This window comes from Salarias fasciatus, chromosome 4, assembly GCF_902148845.1.
Source record: "Salarias fasciatus chromosome 4, fSalaFa1.1, whole genome shotgun sequence".
Lineage (NCBI taxonomy): Eukaryota > Metazoa > Chordata > Actinopteri > Blenniiformes > Blenniidae > Salarias > Salarias fasciatus.
The window spans coordinates 19,354,298-19,376,900 of NC_043748.1; the positions used below are offsets into that span (position 1 = coordinate 19,354,298).

Consider the following 22,603-nt stretch of genomic DNA (forward strand, 5'->3'; position numbering starts at 1 on the left):
TAAGGTCATTAAATCTAAAATCGTTTACGTATTGTCTTAGGCAAGGTTACAATCGTGAACTAAAACTAATGACAAAAACACAAATTAAAAATGAAAAAAACATTTTAGTGAACTGAAAAATAAATCTTGATAAAAAAAAAATAGCTAAATGAAACAACAATAGAGTCCTTACAAAAGTAACTAAAATGTCAAAGGAAATGTCTGGAGTTGTCATTTTTTATGAACTGACAGCGATTCCAGCACGTCACATGACGTGTCGCTCGTCCATCGACCTTCAGTGTCAAACAGTATTCACTGGCATAGGGCTGCAGACAGGCTGTCCTGAACTGGACTAGTTCAGCATTATTTTGAGTATGACTGTGCGTCAAATAAGAGAAAGAACGTGGTGAAATATGTGGTGCATTTCTGAAAGGTGAAAACCCCATGAAGGTTCAAATTGTCACATCCAGCAGGGTGTTTGAAAGAAAGGCGAGTTTCTTGTCTGCAATGTTGCTTTAGCGTCTCACTAAACTGTAGTTACTGTGGACCATAACCACACCAAAACTACAAAAAAGAAGAACACAACAGGCAGAAATCAACGGGACTGCTCCTCAGTTGAGTTCAATGTACACTGAACACAGTATTTTTGTTAATACAAGTTACTTACAGTAAGTAGAGACTGTGAAAACTTCTTTCAACTGTGCCAGGGAGTTTTTCTTTATCCAGGCAAGGTATTCCCCAAAAGCTTTCATATGAGACTTTCTCTTTCACTTTTCAAACTTTAAAACTGAGCTCAAGGTGTGAAGACATCATTCTGTTCACCAGCTCACCTGTGCTGCTGATCTTCAGGTAATGTGTCTCAATTCGTCTTTTCTTCACTCTGATCACACAACGAAGCTCCAGACTGAAAGAGGAGCTTTGATTGACTGCTGTGAAGGATTTACCTGATTAATGTTTATCTAAACAATTGATCACAAAGTATTAGTGTCATTAGCTGCTCTCAGTAGAGTTTCCTGATATGAAAATATAAAATAAACACTGTGTTAAATAAAGAAGTCATCTGCTGGTACCGAGTCAAATGACTGATGGAGGTGGAGACATTTCTCTTTATTTCAGAATATTGATATTGACTACGGTGGCCCTGAGGTGCAAAACACAACGGCAAATGAGAAAACACGAATGCAAATAAGAAAACACAACACAAAAAGAGAAAACACAACGGCAAATCAGAAAACACAACACAAAAAGAGAAAACATAACGGCAAATCAGAAAACACAACGCCAAATCAGAAAACACAACACAAAAAGAGAAAACATAACGGCAAATCAGAAAACACAACAGCAAATCAGAAAACACAACAGCAAATCAGAAAACACAACAGCAAATTAGAAAACACAACACAAAAAGAGAAAACACAACAGCAAATCAGAAAACACAACACAAAAAGAGAAAACACAACAGCAAATCAGAAAACACAACAGCAAATCAGAAAACACAACGCCAAATCAGAAAACACAACACAAAAAGAGAAAACACAACGGCAAATCAGAAAACACAACGGCAAATCAGAAAACACAACACAAAAGAGAAAACACAACGGCAAATCAGAAAACACAACAGCAAATCCGAAAACACAACGCCAAATCAGAAAACACAACACAAAAAGAGAAAACACAACGGCAAAAGAGAAAACGGAAATCGGGTGAAAACGGAAATCGGGTGACATCAGTCTTCTTCTTCTAATGATTTCCGGCAGGCTGTACGCTTGTTTAGCGCAATGCTGCCCCTTCAGGTTAAGTAGTGGGTGACATCAGTCGTCGCTGATTGGACGAAAGAATTGGTCTGTCCTTTGAACCGGAAAGAGTCACAGTTCGCCACTAAGCCAATGCCTCGGATCCTTAAGATGCAGTAAAAAACGCCTGTTTTTTTAATAAAATGCCGTAAAAAACGTGCGTTTTAAATCAGCAAGACGCGCGATTTTTACGTCGTTGATGTTAATGAGCTCTGCCCTCTGAAAAACACAGCCAATAAGTCTAATTTTTCTGAAGCCAATCAGCAGAGAGCACAGCGACACCAAAACAATGGATCCAAGACATTGCCAGCTTCTCTGCTAGAATAAATGACTGAAATTCAGAGGGTTAAAATATCGATTTGCACGAATTATAATCACCATGGCTGAAAACGCTGTGCTGAAAACGTGTGGGTAGTACAAAAAAACAAAACAAAACAACCCTTGATCATCACATTTTCAAAATGTATTAAGTTCATATCTGTACATACTTCTATATATTATAGCTCCAGTTATATTTTAGTAGTAGTAGTGTTATATTTTAGATCTGTTGTATATCAAGTTCAATGTTTTCTTCTTTTTGATTTCAATTACTTATTCTTTATTTGCAAATGTCCTCATTTATTTGCACCAGCTTGTTCTATGAGCCGCCATAACTAAATGTCTTCATGGTGAGATAAATAGTCTATTCTGCTCTTTATGAGGCACAGATCTGCTCATAACTGGGTAAAATTCATAATTTTTTTTTCTGACAGAAAAAAGTTTGCTGTTAAAGGTTTAGTTTCAAACCAGTCTTAGGAATTGTGCAGAGACTACATGCTTGTCAACATGAGACCAGCTCAGAAGAGTTGGTTGATGACAGGAGAATTGTTTTATAAGGCTGTATTTAGTGACAGTGTTGTTTAAAGCTGTAACAGGGTAATATTAAATCAGTACTGGCTTCTCCCTACATGTAGATGATACTGGCTACCACCTTACCTTTCGCTCTTCAACTGCAGTCAGACTGAAGTGTGTTTCCATAAAGCACTGTTACTGTAACGTGTCGCAGTGCAGAATTGTCTGGATTGAAGTTCATGATAATCACCATGTAAAATATTCAAAACACCACCCTGTACATCCCTTACAAATGGAGTTATTTCATTTCCGTTCAGCACCACTACTTAGAAAGAAATGCCAAATGCAAAAACACTGCTGTGCTTGTGTTGAGCAAGAACAAGTGAATTCAGACACATATGGGTGTGAAAACGGTTTTTATTGGAAAGGACATCAACACCACCAGTTGTTGAGCTGCTCCTGTGGGTTCTCGGGGTCTGGACCTGCAGAGAGACCCGCTGCAGGGACATCTGAAGGCCTGGCTCTGCTGCTGCTGAGAGGCCAAATCAGCCTCATTCAGCCTCGCTGCCCTGCTTCATCTTCAAGGAACTGCAGGTTCAGACGCCGCTCCTCCTGCTCCTCCTCCTGATGGACATGCCGTTCATCACGCTGCAGCTCCCAGCTCACCTAAAGCCTGAATTTCTCTCAGGGGCTCCGTCAGGTCTGGTTGGTGTTCCAGCCTCCTCCTGGGTAAAAAGCAAAGGGGGAAATAGAGCAGTTCAGCAAGACACTACCACCCACACCCTGCCTCCACCCATCAGACCCTGTGGTGCAGCTGGTGGAGACGATTTTGGACAGTAACATTGCTGGATGTAATTCCCAGGGTGTAAATGCAGAGTGTGGTCTATCAGCTGACTGCTCTGCACTTCTGTAATGGATTAAATATGATCTATTGTCGTTTCTCCAGCAGTTTTTGCTACTTCACCAGTTTGTGTTCACTGTAACACTGGACGAGAGACAGCTGTTCAGCGTAAACATCCACAGTTCACAGAGCAAACTGGAGCTGCAGAAACAGCAGCATAGATTTATTTCACTACTCTGCATCAATAGTACTGCACACTGGGCCCTGGATCCAGCTGGAGCAGCAGTGGTGAACGTATCAATGTGATACTTGATAGAATTCTACTTGATAGAATACCAGTATAGATGCTGAATCGTCTCCTGCATTATCTACAGCATGAACAAGGCTGCTGCTCACCTCCCAGCTGCTGGAGCTTCATAACACAGGAGAATCCGGCTGGAGGTGGATGCTCCATCCTGACGACGCTACATCTCTCTCCTCCACCCCTGGGCCCAGAGGAGGACGACTCCTGTCCTCCTGCAGAAACGTTACACAAACCACATGAAACACCACAATGCTACATGGCTGGGTGCAAAGCTATCTAGCCTAGCCGCGTGCTAATGCTAACCAGCTAGCGCGCTGCGTGGATACACTTTTAAGACAAAAACCTCAGATTTCAGTGGTGGATAGCGGCATGGTAACACTGGTGGTTGTACAGTTCAGAGTATTAAAACTTACCATCAGCTCCATCTCAGCCGCAGTCCACACAGCCTCTCCTCCGTTTCTTGCATTTTGCGCGGTGCTGACCGGGTCTGGAGCCGATAGAGAGCAGCCGCTCGGAGACGACAGTGTTTTTTTCCCTTTTTTTTCCCCATTTGCGGTGATTTTTTCCCCCCTTTTTTCCATTTTAACGGCACCGTTCGGTTCCGTTGAACCTCCTCTGCAGTGATGGAAAGCAGCCGCTGCTCCTCCGGGGAGGACCGGTGTTCAGTAGACTTTTTGGAAAGGTTTGCGTTGCTGTCGCGGTGAGACCGGTGGAACGGATCGTCACAGATGGCTGGCTGCTTCGCGGGCTAGAACGCCGCATATCTGATCCGAACTGACCAGACCTGAACCGTACCGAAGCTGTGGAAAAGGGGCTTCAGTGGCGAACTGTGACTCTTTCCGGTTCAAAGGACAGACCAATTCTTTCGTCCAATCAGCGACGACTGATGTCACCCACTACTTAACCTGAAGGGGCAGCATTGCGCTAAACAAGCGTACAGCCTGCCGGAAATCATTAGAAGAAGAAGACTGATGTCACCCGATTTCCGTTTTCACCCGATTTCCGTTTTCTCTTTTGCCGTTGTGTTTTCTCTTTTTGTGTTGTGTTTTCTGATTTGGCGTTGTGTTTTCGGATTTGCTGTTGTGTTTTCTGATTTGCCGTTGTGTTTTCTCTTTTTGTGTTGTGTTTTCTGATTTGCCGTTGTGTTTTCTGATTTGCCGTTGTGTTTTCTCTTTTTGTGTTGTGTTTTCTGATTTGGCGTTGTGTTTTCTGATTTGCTGTTGTGTTTTCTGATTTGCTGTTGTGTTTTCTCTTTTTGTGTTGTGTTTTCTGATTTGCTGTTGTGTTTTCTCTTTTTGTGTTGTGTTTTCTAATTTGCTGTTGTGTTTTCTGATTTGCTGTTGTGTTTTCTGATTTGCCGTTATGTTTTCTCTTTTTGTGTTGTGTTTTCTGATTTGCCGTTGTGTTTTCTCTTTTTGTGTTGTGTTTTCTCATTTGCATTCGTGTTTTCTCATTTGCCGTTGTGTTTTGCACCTCAGGGCCACCGTAATTGACTGTAACTGAAAGTAATAATTGTGTCCTTAAAGGTTTGTAGAAGACTCACTGAGATACTTGGCAATTATAATGTACTTCATTGTCTTTGATAAGTTTACTAGGATTTGACAATTGGATCAAATACAGTCATATTTCATGTCCTCCAGCAAAACATGAAAAAGAAAAGAAATCTCCCTGAATTTCTATTAAACATAAAGTCCTTTGGTGAAATCTGGTACATTACTGAGGGCTGTTGGCATTTATCTGTTAAAAGTTATATAAAAGGTTATTTTTAAAATATTTACTGCATGTGGGCTGTGTGTGTGTGTGTGTGTGTGTGTGTGTGTGTTCTCGTATTTCTATCCTTGTTGGGGCCAAATGTCCCCACAAGGATAGCAAAACGTGAAACGACGTGCCTTGTGGGGACCTTTTTCCGGTCCTAAGTAGGAGAAACAGTGTTTTCTTGACCATGTTGTTGTTACTGAAAAAAGTAAAAGTGCAAAAACATTTCTTTAGGGTTAGGCTTTGTTGTGGTGTGGGTTAGGGTTAGGGTAAGGGTCAGGGTTAGGGGCTAGACATGAATGGGAGTCAATGGACGGTCCCCACAAGGATAGAAATACGAGACTGTGTGTGTGTGTGTGTGTGTGTGTGTGTGTGTGTGTGTGTGTGTGTGTGTGTGTGTGTGTGTGAGGGGTTAATAAAGCAGAGTGCTGTTTGTGTTGTTTCCAGAAGTTTCATTGTCAGTTTGCTGATCTTCAGTCATGAACAGAGACCAGAGAGTGAAGGATCACAGAGTCCTGCAGCCTGATGAGGAGAAGCTCCACCGAAACATCCTGTGAGTCTGAGGACAAACAAACATCCCAATAATCTGAAGGCGTCACATTGGAAATACATTTCACTGTAATTGTACTTCTTCCATGTGTTTACTCCTGAATGTAATCTGTTAATAATGGAACACAGTAGAGTTATGATCACAGACTGTATCAGATGGTCGTTACTATTTTTAGCACTTTCTAACTTTTTCCAGCGTTACGGTTCTGTCAGTAACGCCGTGACTGTTACCAACAATAACATGAGGAGGGGTCCCATTATTAGAATTCACCTCTTTCAGCTTGGTTTTTTTCCTCTGCTGGAGTCCAGCTGAGCATGAAGTTTGTTTTCAGAAAGAAGGAACTGTATTGGTGCATCATGGCACTGGCAAAGTGCATCATGTGACATGACAGAGATACAGTCATAGAGAGCCCTGCTCGTTCAAAGACAGTTTTTATATGGAAGTACAGACATCTGTTGACATATATCTATGTCAATAGATGTTGGTCCATGAATGTAGAAATGCCATCTGCAGTTGCAAATGGAATGTGATTGGCGTCTTGTCTCATATTATCACACAGTAACATACCAATGCAGTGATTCACTGTCTGTCTGAGAGTAATTTATCTCAGCAAACATCCAGATTTCAGGGCATCTTCCTCCCACTGACTGATGTGGCTTCAGTTCACAACATCAGATGAACTTGAAACTTTAATCTGCTCAGAACTGTTTGAACTACTTTTATTGAATCTGTTGCTTCTCTGACTGTAGTTTCAGATGGAGTCTTCATGGGTTATTTCCCTTCAGACCGATGAAACCACTGCTGCTGACTCACAGTCAGATGTTGCTGAAGGTCGTGGAAGTAATGTGCAGGAATCCAACAGTTCTGAAGTGGCTCAGAGACAACTCACAGTCTGAAGACTTCTCCAGTCTTGCAAAGATGTTTAATTTCTTGAAAGAGAAGATTCAAGTGGAGGAGAAAAAGGACCACAGCAACAGTGTGGACATTACATTCGTGTGTCATGGATCCATCAGAGATGTGATGATTCCAGCCTGCTGTCTGTTGCCTTCGCCCTCCATCACGGACGTGGTCCTCTATGCTCCCTGGAACTGTGGGTCTTCTGGTGTTGGGTTCGCCATGGCTACAGGAAAACTCAGACCGCATCACAGAGTTTTTTTCTCCAGGAAACACAGCAGCTGTAAAACTCCTGCTCCTGACAAACTCCCCAACAGCTGGAACTCCATGAAGGAGGCAGGAGAACAGAAGATCCCCAACATCACAGTCAGTCCCCTGAGGTCTGATGACGGAATATGGAAACGATACCAAAGTCTGCAGGAAAAACACGGACCACCAGGAAAAGACCGCATCGTGATTCCCTTCATCTTCCCAGAGAGCATTGGAAGCGTCCCGTTCTCTGTGGTCAGCCTCGCTCTGTCTCTGGTGCTGGACTCCTCCAGATTCACAGCCACCGTCCACTTAGATTGCTGCCTTGTCGATCAGTCCAGGGGTCAGAAGTTTGATCCAGAGTACCTGAGGAGGCAGTACTCCTACACTGAAGACAACACCTCCATGACGGTTTCAGCCAATGCGTACACATAATGCTGGCTGGACCTTTTCAGGCTCTTGTTTGGTTGAAAGTTTCACATTCCTGAACTGTAGATCCATCTGTCTGACTCTCAGCTGGACTGAAACAGAAGATGCTTTTACTCCGATCAGCATTTAATTAGTTTCTTTTCTTGGTTTGTTTTTCTTGCATGTTTAATTGTGATGAACTGAATGTGTTTTATTTCTTTAGATTAAGGTTAAGATATGAAATGAGAACAGTTGAAGTGAGTTTGGATCAAGAACAGTTCTGCACTTTAATTTGATGCACTTTATAAATACAGTGTCACTAAAGCCCGTTTCACACTGGCCAAAAAACCCGTTTAAACCCACAAATTAACCTCATGGCAGTGTGAAAGTGTTCACTCGACATTAGACCCGGGTTTTTCAACCCTGCAATGGACGCGGGTTTTTAGCGGGTCGCTACTATCAACTTTTTAGTGGGAGGGGCGAAATGGACTGTGAAAGGCAGACGCGAGTCGACGCGCATAACTTACGTAATGACGTCGACGCAGCGTGGCTACGTTAGCGTGCTAGTTGTTGTTTCTGGACACAGTGTGAGATTTCCTTCGTCGAGATGACCCAGTATTGGCAAGATAGCGAGACCAGAGAGCTCCTCTGGATCCGTGGAGAAGAGGAGATTCGTCGACAGGTAACGGGACTGAGCTCCAGTCCATTCTTTACTTTCCCTTTGCTTCGTCGCACTGATGATGTCATCATTGCGGGACACTACCGGCGCGGTAAAACGCAGCCACACGGCTCGCCAGCAGGCGGTTTAGACTCGGTTCTGCAGGCAGTGTGAAAGGACACAAAAGGCGATTATTAGCGGGTCGAAAACACGGGTCGACTCGCTAGTTGCAGTGTGAAAGGGGTATGAGGGTGTGAGAGTTTTCTAGTTTTCATTTTTGTGACATTTTCAAGTGAAAATGCTAAACTTTCAGTAGGTTTTGGCTGGTTGTTTACGTGACAAGAGTCACTGAAAAAGCAACTTTGTGAAAACAGTGATGGAACTTTCTGTTCAGCACATCTGCATCTGGTCAGTAACACGGTCAGCACAAGAGCATCTCATACTGTTAGGCCTGGTACCTGTGTGTGTGTTTGTGTGTGTGTGTGTGTGTGTGTGTGTGTGTGTGTGTGTGTGTGTGTGTGTGTGTGGGCGCGCGCGCGCTCCCCACCCCCTTTTTTTTCTCAGCACCCCCTGTTGAAAATAAGTTCCCTCGGCTATGACATGTTCTGTCATTTTGATTCCGAACTTGACAGCGTGTTAATACTCCTTTAATAATACTAATATAATGATTCCTTCAACCAACTTGGGACAAATGTAAACGAGCTGAAAACATGAGCTGCCGACTGGGGAGCATATAAAAGACTTACAAACAGATGTACTACAGAAACCAGAAATGCTAAATCTAACAAAAAACTCATTATCAAGCATTTAAAAAAATTACAGACATTTCTGGAAACAACATAATTATGCATTAGGTCAATGTGACTGTTCTATAAATATGCATGTCAATAATGAAAATGTTACTGATCCTACAGTGATTGCAGATGCATTCAGTTGGTTCTTCTCCCAACCACCTCATATACAATCTCCTTTGCATTCTGTGTCATTTAATTCCTCATCTTGTGGTAGTTCTTTCTCTTTCAGACTAGTTGGCCCAGCTGATGTTCGGCAGGCCATCAGTGGGCTCTCCTCCAGTGCTGCTGCTGGCCCACATGGTATTGAAGCAAAATCTATTAAGCTTGCTGCTCATGCTCTCTCTCTCTCGCTGATCTTTTCAACTTATCGTTCTCCACCTGTGAAGTGCCTCATGCTTGGCAATGTGCAAGGGGATGATAAATCAATAAATAAATATACAAAGAGGGGGAGCAGCCTTTATTTATTTAAGAAATGTTTTTTGTTTTTCATGTCCTGCTTGGTCAGCTGAGCCTTTCAGTCAGATTTGAGAGTCTTATGGAGCCAGTTGCTCTTTGCTTTTTATCTCTTTATTGATTTATTAAGGACAGAGAACAAGCAAATGAGCAGAAAAACAATTCACACACACACAAACAAACAAAAGCAACAAACAGAAATGTAGTTTTGCGTGTGTGTCCACGCGCCAGGTACAAGCTACCACAAAATTCAACAACCCTTCAGAAAAGATGATTAGTCGGGCCCCATGTGGCCTGATCTTCCTGGGAAAGGCCAAAGCCTGCAGTGGCAGCATCCAACACGGACAAACACACACGTCATCTGAAAGGAATGCCTGCCCTCCTACACCAAACCTGACCAGTTCGACTGAACCAGAACCAGCCTCAGTGGCATCAAGACATTGATCCAATGATAAAGTGGAGACTGTGACTTCTTCAACCTGTGCTGGGGCTTTATTCTTCTCAAAGATGGTGGTTGTTACTTTTGTTTTTCACATTTGTGGCATGAGGAATAATGTGTAATCTGTGTGAGGAAATCCCCGAATGTTTCCCTGCAGGACTTTCTCTTTCACTTTGAAGTGTTAAATCTGAGGCGTTTTGAGTCACTACAATAAAACCCAAACCTCAACCTGCAAAGACGTCTTCTCCACTGGCTCAACTGTGCTGCTGCTCTTCAGGTATTGTCTCAATTTGTCTTTTCTTCACTGTGATCACATAATGAACGGTAAATGGACCACGCTGTTACACTGCTTGAGCAGGGTCCGAAGTGCTTTACACTGCACAATGAAGCTCTCGACTGTCTGCTGTGAAATATTTAACCTTATCCAAACAATTCATCCAAAACTATTTGTTTTATTAGCTGCACTTGGTCGAGTTTTCTGATATGAAAGTATGATATAAATACTCTTGGTCAAAAAGTGGATCGAAGGAGGGATTTACTGCAGCGCCGAAGTCAGTCGCAAGATAGACAATTTTGTTCTGAATGATTGTTAAACTGAATCATAAGCAGGATTCCATCAGAGAACAGGTTCATTTCTCCTCTGGTGAATGTTGAAGAGACCCGACAGGACATTAGTAGGAACATGAAGTTGTTTTGTCTCCCACCTAAAAGAATGCAAAGATTAGACCAGAACAGCTCTAAACTGAATTTCCCCCTTGGAGATAAATAAACTTTCTTGAACTGAATTAAATTGAACTGAACTGAACTGAATAAAGACATCATCTACTGCTGCAGAGTCGGGGTCAAATGTCAAATAGAGGTGGAGACATTTCAGTTAATCATTGTGTCGCAACTGTTCACAATTAAAGGTTGTGAGAACATGTTGCATAAATTCATTTGGATTAAATAACAACCAGATCTAATTCAGCCATATTTCATACAGCAATACATGGAAACAAAAGAAAAATGTCATTGAGTTTTAATCAAACATGAACTTCCGGCATCTGATACATTACATACACAATAAAGCAGAGTGTTTTTTGTGTTGTTTCCAGAAGTTTCTCTGTCAGTTTGTTGATCTTCAGTCCAACATGAACACAGATCAACCAGGGAAGAATGAGGGAGACCTGCAGTCAGATGAGGAGGACGACAACCACATGAAGTTACTGTGAGTCTGAGGACAAACAAACGTCCCAATAATCTGAAATTGTCACATTACACTTATATTTGACTGTAATTGTGCCCCAGATCTGTGTGTTTACTCCTGTATGTAATCTGGAACACAGCTGAGAATCACAGATTGTATAATAAAGATGGACACAGCACCACTGACTCCACCCACTGTTATGGCTTTCACAAAATGAAGCCAGGTTGTTGTGGATGGCTCTTAAGATGAATGTAGCATCTGACTGAAAAAAATGAGGCCCAGCAGTGTCAATATCACACCGTCCACCAGGGGCTGACTCCAGAAAGGCTTTGACTTCATGGACTCCAATATAATTTGTGACACCAATAAAATTGAATCAGTTGTTTCTACAGATCAGGATTGTTTACATTGTAGGATACAGAAGAGAAGAGAGAGAGAGATAATCCAGAAGAGACAGCAGGTGGTCCATCTGAAAATAAGTCAATATTTAATTCTCTATGGTTATAATACATCTGCTATTACAATCTAGTCATACACGTAATTAGCATGAGCATGCCAGTGAAGTAATTGACTGTCTGTTTCTGTCTATATGTTGGTAGCTGATCTCAGCTAACATCCAGATTATAGAGCATCTTCCTCCCACTGACTGATGTGACTTCAGTGAACAACAGAAAATAAACTTGAAACTTTAATCTACTCAGAACTGTTTGACTACTTTTGTTGAATCTGTCGATTCTCTGCCTGTTCCATCAGAGTGATGCTTCGTGAATTACTTGACCTCGAACTCAAACTGATGAAACTAAAACTGAAGAAGATTGGCAGTCAGAGTTTGGTGAAGGAAGCAGAATCAAAGTGCAGCAATCCAACAGTCCTGAAGTGGCTCAGAGACAACTCACAGTCTGATGACTTCACCAATCTTGAGGAGATGTTTGATTTCCTGAAAGAAAAGATTAAAGAGGAGGAGAAAAATGACCACAGCAACACCGTGGACATTATATTTGTGGCTCATGGAGCCATAGAAGATGTGATGATTCCAGCCTGCTGTCTGTTACCTTTGCCCTCCATCACCGATGTGGTCCTCTACTCCCCCTGGAACTGTGCCACCTCTGCCGATCTGTCGTACGCCCTGGCCACAGGAAGACTCAGACCTCACCACAGAGTTTTTGTCTCTAGAACAGACGGTAACTGTAAAACTCCTGACAAGCTCCCCAACAGCTGGAACTCCATGAAGGAGGCTGGAGAACAGAAGATCCCCAACATCACAGTCAGTCCCCTGAGGTCTGATGACGGAGTGTGGAAACGATACCAAAGCCTGCAGGAAAAACACGGAAAACCAGGAAGAAACCGCATCGTGATTCCCTTCATCTTCCCAGAGAGCATTGGAAGCGTCCCGTTCTCTGTGGTCAGCCTCGCTCTGTCTCTGGTGCTGGACTCCTCCAGATTCACAGCCACCGTCCACTTAGATTGCTGCCTTCGTGATCATTCCAGGGGTCAGAAGTTCGATCCAGAGTACCTGAGGAGTCAGTATGCCTACAGTGACGACAACACGACCATGACAGTTTCAGCCAACGCCTACACTGAATCCCTGGTGGGACGTTTGTTTAACCGTTTGCTTGGTTTATAGTTTCACATCCCTGAACTGTCTGTGGACTGTAAGAGATGTTTATATTCCACTGAATATTTTACTTGTTCATTTGTTGGTTGATTTGTAATTTTTGTGTTACACAAAATCTTTTTAATTTCTTGAAAATTGAAATGTGAAACAGTTGTCGTGAGCTTCGGACTTTAGGTTTAGTTTATCAAGAACAGGTCTGCACTTTAATTTGATGCACTTCATAAATACAGTGTCTCTGATAATGTGAAAGTTATGTTTGAAGTGAAGATGCAAAACTTACTTTTTATAACGTTCTGAAAATTGTTGTGATTCTTCTCCGTGCAGACGGTGGAAATACTTCTCCTGCACGTGCACACCACGGTCGTAGTAAATAGTCCTTCTCCACATCCCGACATGAAACAAAAACACAAGAACATTGCATTCTTACTTGAAATATTGAGGCGTAGACGTGGACTAAGTGTCCTAATATGTTGTTTGCATATCTGAGTTCGTGTTGTGTGTTGGTGTCATGAATTCTTTTCATTTTATTGTTCGGTGATGTTGCTGTTGAGAGAGAATCAATGAAAACGGTAAATACAGATGTTCAGAGAGGATCTTCTTGTCTGATTTCTAATGAAGTGTGAAGGAACTTTCAGTTTTCGTTGATTTTGGCGGCGCCACTGGACAAAAGCGGTAGTGTTTTGCCTGAACAAATACTACAGTTCCCATGAGGCCTCGCACGTGGCGTGGTAAAATGCTGCTCCCGGTGGCATGCTGTTGGACTCAACTCGCCTTCATTTGTTTCCAGTGGCTGTGCGAAGGACGGATAGCAACGAGGTAATGAATCTAATGGTGGCTAAACAATGTTATATCATGATGTGACGCATGCTGTAAAGCAGTTCGCACATTTGGAGTTTTTTAGTGTGCAGGGTTCCTACCACCCTCCTCACAGCTGCTTAGTCCAAGTGAAAGAAATATCGACGCCCTCAGGCCGTGACAGAGGGTCATTCAACTAGTTGTAAGTCGATGTATCATCACAAAAGATATTAAAATGTTTTATAAAGGTTGAAAAGTTCCTTAGAGTCGCTTTAACTTTTCTATGTATGGTTGGCTTTGTAAATTTTCTCATTTCACATCACTATTCAATTTATATTTCTTTTCTCTGTGCTGCTGGAACACTGCGATTTCCCTCTGTGGGACAAATACAAAACTTTCAATTCAATTCAATTTCAGCAATTAAATCATTGCAATATAATGTATGAAATAAACTAAATGGATCAATCTCAGCATTAAATTAACTTCTGAGATCACTGGACAGAAAGAACAGTTCAGCTTGTATCCCCAACTTACCAAATACTCAAAAAATACTATTAAGATGTACTTTTAGCACCAAATTCATATAAAACCTCATCAAAACCGCATCAAAAACATAGAAAATGCTGAATACTAATGTTGTGACACAGTTCTCACTCCAACAGAATGCAGAAAAGCCAAGAAAATACTTTTAAGCAGCATTTTGCTACTCAAGCTTAGCATTAGCTTCATGCTAGCAGGCATTAGCATGTTTACCATCACAACATAACTGACTCAGCAAGATGATCTCAGCAAAAGTCCAACCTACATTTGTTATTAGTATTTACATGGTGGTTAAGAATCTGATGGCACCATGTAGAGAATGAAGGGAGGATACAAACTTCCTCTTACCAAAATAAAATGTCTTTCAAAATAAAGCAGTGCTTTAAAAAAGGAAAATGGGACATTTTTTTCTCCACTGGGATACATAAAGCTAACTAGCATGGTGCATCTATGTAAATTAGTAAAAAAAATAAAAACGGTACATGTGCATCTTAAAGGGGCGGTACACTGTTGTGACCTTTACACATGTCAGAAACAATCTTTCCTGTGTGGCATTCCCCCAAAATTCTTCCACACTGGACTTTCTCTTTCACTTTGCAGCTTTAAAACTCAGGCATGTGAGTTTCTATCGCTACAATAATACCTGAAGCTCAAGCTGTGTAGACTTTGTTTTGTTCACCTGCTCACCTGTGCTGCTGATCTTCAGGTAATGAGTCTCAGTTTGTATTTTCTTTACTATGATCAAACAACACTTCAGACTGAAAGAGGAGCGATGATTTTCTGCTGTGAAAGATTCAACCTGATAGATATGTTCATCCAAACAATTCATCAAAAAAAGTTTTATTAGCTCAACAGAGTTTTCTGATACAGAAGATAATGGAAAAGTAAATACTGTGTGAAATAAATCAGCCATCTACTGGTCCAGAGTCAGAGTCAAGGGGGAGTGTTTTCATTTAACCTTTGTGTCACATTCATTCATAAACTGTTTTGGCAAAAAATAATTTATGCCTTTCTTAAAAGTGTTTATAAAAAAAAAACTTACTGAAATACTTTTAAATTAAAATTAGTTTCTTTGTCATTGATAAATACACTGATTTACTTGTTTAAAGGCATTGAGGCTGTTAAAGTGGAGTGAATATGTTACACTACTTCACTTGTTTGTTTACTTGGATTTGATCACAAACAGATCAAATTCAGTCATATTTCATGTCCTACAGCAACATATGAAGAAAAAAAATCTACATGAATTTCTATCAGTCATAAAGTTCTTTGGCCTGTGGGCTGTGGGCTGACTGAGGGCTGCTGTCATTGGATGTTTGTTAAAAGATTTCTGGCTCTTTGAAGGGAGCCGGCTTGTGAGGAGCCGTTCATTTGAAAGAGTCGTTCAAAAGACTGGCTGCTTTTTTTTTTTTTTTTTGTATTTCAAATTTTAGCAAGTTTTTTATTTTATAATACCAAATAAACAGAACTAAAAAACAAAACAAAAAAACAGAGGTTTTTGAAGGAAAAAAGAGAAAAACAAAAAGAACAAAATGAAAATGTTCAGGTCAGCAGGTGATTAAACATATTTCTATATATGTATACACACACTCCTATATGAAGGGCAGTCCATCATCCCGGGTTCAGCACAGGTATTGATGCTGCACAGTTTTATCGAATCAGTATTGTCTTTATACATTCTAGTTTTCTGTCTCTAATACAAATCTGCCGAAACTACGTCATTGTTTTTTGATTACATCAGGTTGAGTGTTCAATCTCCCCAACATCTTCTCACATGTTGCTGCTCCCATCATCTGAGTCTTCCACATGTTCAGCATGGGGATCTGGGGATCTCTCCAACACTTCAGAATTGTCCTTGCACAGGTTATTAGGCCAGTTTTAAATATTCTAGAGATGTATTTGTTTAAATGAGGTACCATAGCTTTCTCCCCTATAGACAATCTTGATAATCTGGGAAGTTCACAGTTCAGCCATTTATCAAAACCATTTATAACAGTTACTCAAAAACTGTTTCCTTGATGAACACCATGTGACTCTATGAGAGACATCAGCCTCATTAGTGTGGAGTCAGTCTCTTATTTTCTGACATCTGACTCTGTTGTTGTCAGTTATCAGTTTTTATCTCGTGGTTTAATTTGTTTGATGACCCAGATTTAAGAGATATTTTTCTGACACACATTACATTGTGTGTGTGTGTCCTTTGACTGAGCATTTTATGGTCTGGGTGTGTGTGTGTTCCATTTCTAAAATCTCTGATAGAGATCAATGCAGTGTTACAATTTAACTGGTTTCCTTGTTAACTGGTGACCGACTTCCTTTAGCACTTCCTGCTGCTGCTGCTAGTAGCAGCAGATGTTGAAATCAGACTCATTAAAGGTTTGGCTCAGCTTTTTGTCTGGTTTTTAGCATCTATCAGCAACAAGAGACGTGAATGAAATCCAGTCACCAATTAATAGGGAAGCCAGTTATTCCAAAACACCGGCTCCACTCCGGTTTCTCGACACTTCTTCTCCGCCAGTTACGTGCTGAAACGTTCAGGTGACTGGAGTGAGCTGTGGAAAACTGAAACTCGGTCGTTCCCATGAAGGCAGCGGTGACAGCTGGACTCATCAGGCACACAGGAGACACGTGAAGGAAGCGTGGACAATTTACCCAAAGGAACGGCTCTCAGACAGCTGTGAACTGGCTCTCGTTGTTAACTAAAACAGGGTTTCCCAACCCTGGTCCTCGGGGAACACTATCCTGCATGTTTTGGATGTTTCCCTCTTCCAACACACCAGATTGACATGACCAGCTCGTCATCAAGCTCTGCAGAAGCCTGATAACAATCCTGATCATTTGAATCAGGTGTGTTGGAAGAGGGAAACATCCAAAACATGCAGGATAGTGTTCCCCGAGGACCAGGGTTGGGAAACCATGAACTAAAAGAGCCGTTCAAACCAACAACTCGTTCATTGAACATCACAGCACTAGTCCTGGGAGTCTTTAAAGGTAGAATGTAGCCAGCGCTCACCATAGATTAGGGCTGGGATGACGCGGGAGCGGAGATCCGGAGCTGCCGCACCGCGGCTTGCCCCACGGAGGCACGTAAAGCAGGCCGCGGCATCCACGGGCCGAGTGGAGCTGCCCCACTGAGGCTGACGGGAGAGCTCCGGATCTCCGCTCCCTGGGCGGAGACGCGCTCCGTGCCGGCTGCGGAGCGCGCGGGGACCCGCCGTATGACCACGGAGGCGGAGAGGAGCTCCGCGACGGATTGAAAAATGAATCGTTAGATTAATCGATGCATCCAAGAACTATTTCCTAGATTAATCGATTACAAAAATAATCGTTTAACCCAGCCCTACCATAGACAGGCTGGGTGAATCACTCTACCCACAATATCAGTCAATGGAGTTGAGCGTGCACACTCAGCAGTCATCTCACGTCAGGCAACTCGCCCATTCATGACACTGCGTTCATGCACTTTAAGAACTAAAACTTGCAGTTTTCAACCGATTTTTAAAATGTCAGAGATGTAGTTATGACACTACTTACTTATGAATAATCATAGCCAACGAGGTCTATTCACAATCACAGGGTATTTATGTTAAATGAAGACATCCATCTTCCATCCATCCATTATCTTCCGCTTCTCCTTCTCAGGGTCGCGGGTGGCTGGAGCCGATCCCAGCTGCTGTGGGCGAGGGCGGGGTACACCCTGGACAGGTTAAATCAAGACATAGGCTACAAAAACTCAGGTACAGAATGAGAACTGGATGTATTTTATATACCGTATTTTCGGCACTATAAGGCGCACGTAAAAGCCTGTAATTTTCTCAAAATCCAACAGAGCGCCTTATAATTCGATGTGCGTTTTTTGCGGGAATTACGGTAACCACCCTGATCATATGCGCAAACAACCCTGTTTGCTAAGCTGCTAAGCTAGCTAGTTTAAACAGAACGGAGCACGGCACGCGGCTGCACAGCCAGCCGACGTGGGGAGCGGTTGGACGCTGGGCGGCAGCCTGCACGCTGCGACTCCGAGAACGGCCGGCCCCCGCCCGGCAGCCCGCCCGCCGGGACGCCAGGAGCGGCTGGCCGACTGCGGCTGAGCTGTCGGTGGGGCACTTCACTCAGGAGACCGCAGCTGGCTGAACCCCGGTGACCAAGCGAGTTCGACCAGTCGTGGCCGCTCTGAGCTGCACATCCGTGAAGAGGAGCGATCCTCAGTCAAACTCGCTCTGATATGTCACTTTACTCACACATTTCAACCGAGAATGTAACCGCCTGGACTGCCAATATGTATTTCTCTCATGCTATTCTATACATCCTATGTGCCTTAAAATGTGGGGCGCCCCATGTATGATTTTTTTTTTTTGATAAAAACTATTCATTGACTGTGCGCCTATTAATCCAGTGAGCCTTATAGTGCCGAAAATACGGTACATACAGTACATATTCAAAATATATGAATAATGTGAATTATTAAATGTTTAATTAAATGTAATAATTCAAATAATTTCACTCTATTGGTAATATTTATATTTATTCATTATAATGCATTATTTTTCATGATACTCGTCAATGTCTTTGATATCTTGGATATCTTCAAATTTTTTACATTTAAACCCTCAAAGTGATTTGATGTATAATTTAATTGCCCAACTTGAGATTTAACTATACAAATGCACAGAGCAGAGAGTGAGAGTGAATTTCAAATGCACACAAACTAAATCCTTCGATATTTCAGTAAAACAAGAATATCTGCTTTGTGCACGTCACTCACTTTACCTTCAGTTTCCAGCCGACAGCTTGCATGCAGTGAGATGTCTGCCAGTGAAGACGAATTCAAAATGAAACATCTAGGTATACATCGAGCATATATTACAGCCAGATTCTTGCCTATATATATATTATGGCGTTCATGTTCTCTCTCTTAACCGGTACATCGAGCAGGAAGTGCAGTCAGCCCGGTGAAGCTTGGAAAGCATTTGAGTCCTGATGTCCAGATGATTTCAGGAGATGATTTATTCAACTGTGATGTTTAATTATTATATTCTGTGCTTCTTTTCAGTGGCAGTCATCACACCCTGCTGTTCTGACTTAATTACATTACTTCAAGGTATGTCATAGATGTTAATCATTTTTTCAATAATAATATGCCGAACATATTTTACTACCTGTCTGTTTCACAGAACTGTCCGTGAGTGTTGACTGTCTCTGCTTTTTTTTCTTTCAATCAAAAGTTAAGTTTGACAGGCCTTTTTGTTCACTTATTTTCTTGTTTTTGTAATTTTTTTTTGAGTATTTATTCTATTTAGGCGAAGTGCAAATGGGTGGTTTGGCAAATTTGATTACTTATGATTTGTAACCTTGTGCATTGGACTTATACCTTTCCAGATTGCGTTGGAGTGCGTTGGGTCCTATCAATCACTTTGTGTCATCCCCATCCCTTCGAGTCTATTTAATAGTCCCCCTCCCGTCAGCCTGTTTGAAATGCTGCCCCAATGGCGCGGTACCAGACTGTCTTGTGTGTAACACATGAAGTCAGTCTAGCATGCCAGGCTAACACTTATTGTGCTTATACGACTCCCAACCTTCCCAGGTTTGCTGCCGCCGCCTGGGTTCTGGAAATAAAATGCATTTTCCCTTAGCACTGTGTTCACGCTGCATTCAGACTTGATGTTTGTCTGGACATGCTTCACCTGGCTGACTGTGTGTGTTCTTTGTGTTGTTTCCAGAAACTGGTCAAGCTTCATTCCAACATGAACATTGACCAAATAAGGAAGAATTTGATCTTTCTGCAGCCAGACGAGGAGGAGGACCTTTTCCTAAAGACACTGTGAGTCTGAACACAAGCAAACATCCCAATAACCTGAAGTCCTCACTTTACAATTACATTTGACTGTAACTGTCCTACTTTCATGTATTTACTCCTGAATGTAAATCTGTCAACAATGGAACACAGTTAAGTTATGATCATAGACTGTATGATAAAGATGGATGTAGCACCCCTGACTCCTCTGATTTCCGCTTGGGTCTGGTTGGTGGCTGCTGGCTTGCATTTGTGGAATCATAGACAAAAAAACATACAGCAAGGGGGCGGAGCCAGACAACAAGGGGCGGGACTGACCGAGAGCTGAAGACTCTCTGCAGGAATTAGTTCAGTTAATCCAGGAACAAGCCATGGTTGCAGTAAACCCACAACTATTTAAAACAAGTCAACAAACTGGTTAACTGTGGAAAACAATGATTAGAGAACAACGTAGTCTAAATGTGGATGAGAGTCGGGTTCCACTGAATAAGCCTCCTGAAAGCCTCAGTGAAGGATCTGTCAATCATTTCAGACCAGACTGTCAATCAAGTAACCACGCCCCCGATTATGCAAAACTTTAACACCCAATTTCTGAACCGGAGCGGGGGCGTCTGTCTGGGGGAGGCTTGGATCCAGGCTCTGTGATGACCGCCGGCTGTCTGGGCTCTGAGGGCCTCTCTGGCCTGCTTCTGGCCTTCTCAGGGGTCAGAGGTCATATATGCATGATCACTATCACCATCATAATTGCATGATCACGCTGATCTTTAATCACTCTTCACATACTCGATTACCTTGTCGTCTTGTGGTGGTTAGACTAATGGTGATCTGTAGTAGCCCTCTCTTGATGCACGCCCCGAGTTTATTACTAGTTACTACGAGCTATATTCTCAAAAAAAAAAAAAAAAAAAAAAAAAAAATGGTTTGTGGCGTCCTTTTGTGTTTATTGTCGGCTCTGTTTTGGTGTTGTCGAGATTGGGGTTTGGGATTGTTGTTGGTTGCGTGTGGTGTGTCGACAACACTGTTTTGCATTGTGAATTTGTACATAAGTTGTGTGCCCCCCCCCCCCCCCCCCCCCCCCCGATTCCCCTCTCCTTATCTCTCTCTCTTTCTGTCTCTCGCTCTCTGAGCGTTTCCGTCCCGGTCCTGTCCTCAGTCATGCTGGACGCCAGCTTTAAATAAAGGCATATTTATTAGGTATCTTTCAGGTTATAGAGTATCTTACTCCTAATGACTGATGTAGCTTCAGTTTACAACAGCAGATAAACTTGAAACTTTAATCCGTTCAGAACTGTTTGGACTGTTTGTTTTTTTTTTTTAATCTGTTGTTTCTCTGACTGTTCTTTCAGATCAATTCGTCATGAATTACTTGACCTCAGACTCAAACTGATGAAACTACAACCGAAGGAGACTCCCAGTCAGAAGTTGATGAAGGAAGCAGAGGTAAAGTGCAGGAATCCAACCATTCTGAAGTGGCTCAGAGACAACTCACAGTCTGAAGACTTCTCCAGTCTTGTGGAAATGTTTATTTTCTTGAAAGAGAAGATTGAAGTGGAGGAGAAAAAGGACCACAGCAACACCGTGGACATTACATTTATTGCTCATGGATCCATAGAAGATGTGATGATTCCAGCCTGCTGTCTGCTGCCTTTGCCCTCCATCATGGACGTGGTCCTGTATGCTCCCTGGAACTCCCTCTCTGCCGGTGAAGGGTACGCCATGGCCACAGGAAGACTCAAACCCCACCACAGAGTTTTTGTCTCTAAGACAGACAGAAGCCGTAAAATTCCTGCTCCTGACAAACTCCCCAACCACTGGAACTCCATGAAGGCAGCAGGAGAACAGAAGATCCCCAACATCAGAGTCTATCCTCTGAGGTCTGATGACGGAGTGTGGAAACGATACCAAAGTCTGCAGGAAAAACACGGCCCACCAGGAAGAAACCGCATCGTGATTCCCTTCATCTTCCCAAAGACCATTGGAAGCGTCCCGTTCTCTGTGGTCAGCCTCGCTCTGTCTCTGGTGCTGTACTCCTCCAGATTCACAGCCACCGTCCACTTAAGTTGCTGCCTTGGCGATCAGTCCAGGGGTCAGAAGTTTGATCCAGAGTACCTGAGGAGGCAGTATGCGTATGCCAGCGATAATGTCATCATGAAGGTTTCCAACGACGCTTACACTGAATCCTGACCGGACCTTTTCAGACGCTGGGTTGGATAAAACTCAAAGTTTCACATCCCTGAACTGTAGATTCTTCTGTCTGACTCTCAGCTGGACTGAAACAGAAGATTATTTTACTCTACTGACCTTTTCATTTTTTCCTGTCTTTTTCATTGTTGTTTTTGTTGGTTAATTTTTCATGTACGTTGAATTATGCTGTACTGGAAAAAATGTGTTTAATTTTTTGGAAAATTGATTTGGAAATGAAAACATTTATGATGAGTTTGAATCAAGAACAGTTCTGCACTTTAATTTAATGCACTTCATAAAAACAGTGTCACTGATGGTGTAGAAGTTTCAGCGTTCTTACCTGTAATGCTGCTCTGTGTTCCTCAAATTGCCCAGTGGGGACAAAAAAAAAAAAACATGATTTGTTCACTTACTCGACGTTTTCCCGTGGTAAACGTTCCAACTCAGTCTTCTTGAAAACAGGCAAAATGCAACTTTCTGAAAATGCTGGTGGTCCATTTCCCTGAGTGTAGACTGTGGAAATGCTTCTCTGGTGTCTGCG

General features: G+C 42.4%; 2 protein-coding genes across 4 annotated transcripts in view; both read left to right on the plus strand.

Annotated features, from left to right (window-relative positions):
- The window catches only part of LOC115386608 (uncharacterized), a 28,353-nt gene extending 14,899 nt beyond the window's left edge, over positions 1–13,454 (plus strand). Inside the window, exons 2-3 of the mRNA XM_030089005.1 lie at positions 11,043–11,155; positions 11,888–13,454. Coding sequence (XP_029944865.1) covers positions 11,079–11,155; positions 11,888–12,758 — 948 coding nt within the window. The 5' untranslated portion in view covers positions 11,043–11,078 and the 3' untranslated portion in view covers positions 12,759–13,454. The remainder of the gene's footprint in view (positions 1–11,042; positions 11,156–11,887) is intronic.
- Positions 13,455–14,701: 1,247 nt separating this feature from the next.
- Positions 14,702–22,523, plus strand: LOC115386612 (uncharacterized). Of its 3 annotated transcripts, none has more exons than XM_030089011.1 (5): positions 14,750–14,790; positions 17,727–17,821; positions 19,138–19,185; positions 19,805–19,905; positions 21,216–22,523. In XM_030089011.1, the coding sequence occupies exons 4-5, from the start codon at positions 19,829–19,831 to the stop codon at positions 22,060–22,062; spliced, it is 924 nt and encodes a 307-aa protein (XP_029944871.1). In that variant the 5' UTR covers positions 14,750–14,790; positions 17,727–17,821; positions 19,138–19,185; positions 19,805–19,828; the 3' UTR covers positions 22,063–22,523. The 3 variants fall into 3 exon arrangements, with proteins under 3 accessions (XP_029944872.1, XP_029944871.1, XP_029944873.1); XM_030089013.1 differs by having other exon boundaries at positions 21,225–22,523; XM_030089012.1 differs by lacking the exon at positions 17,727–17,821 and having other exon boundaries at positions 14,702–14,790.
- Positions 22,524–22,603: the final 80 nt, after the last annotated feature.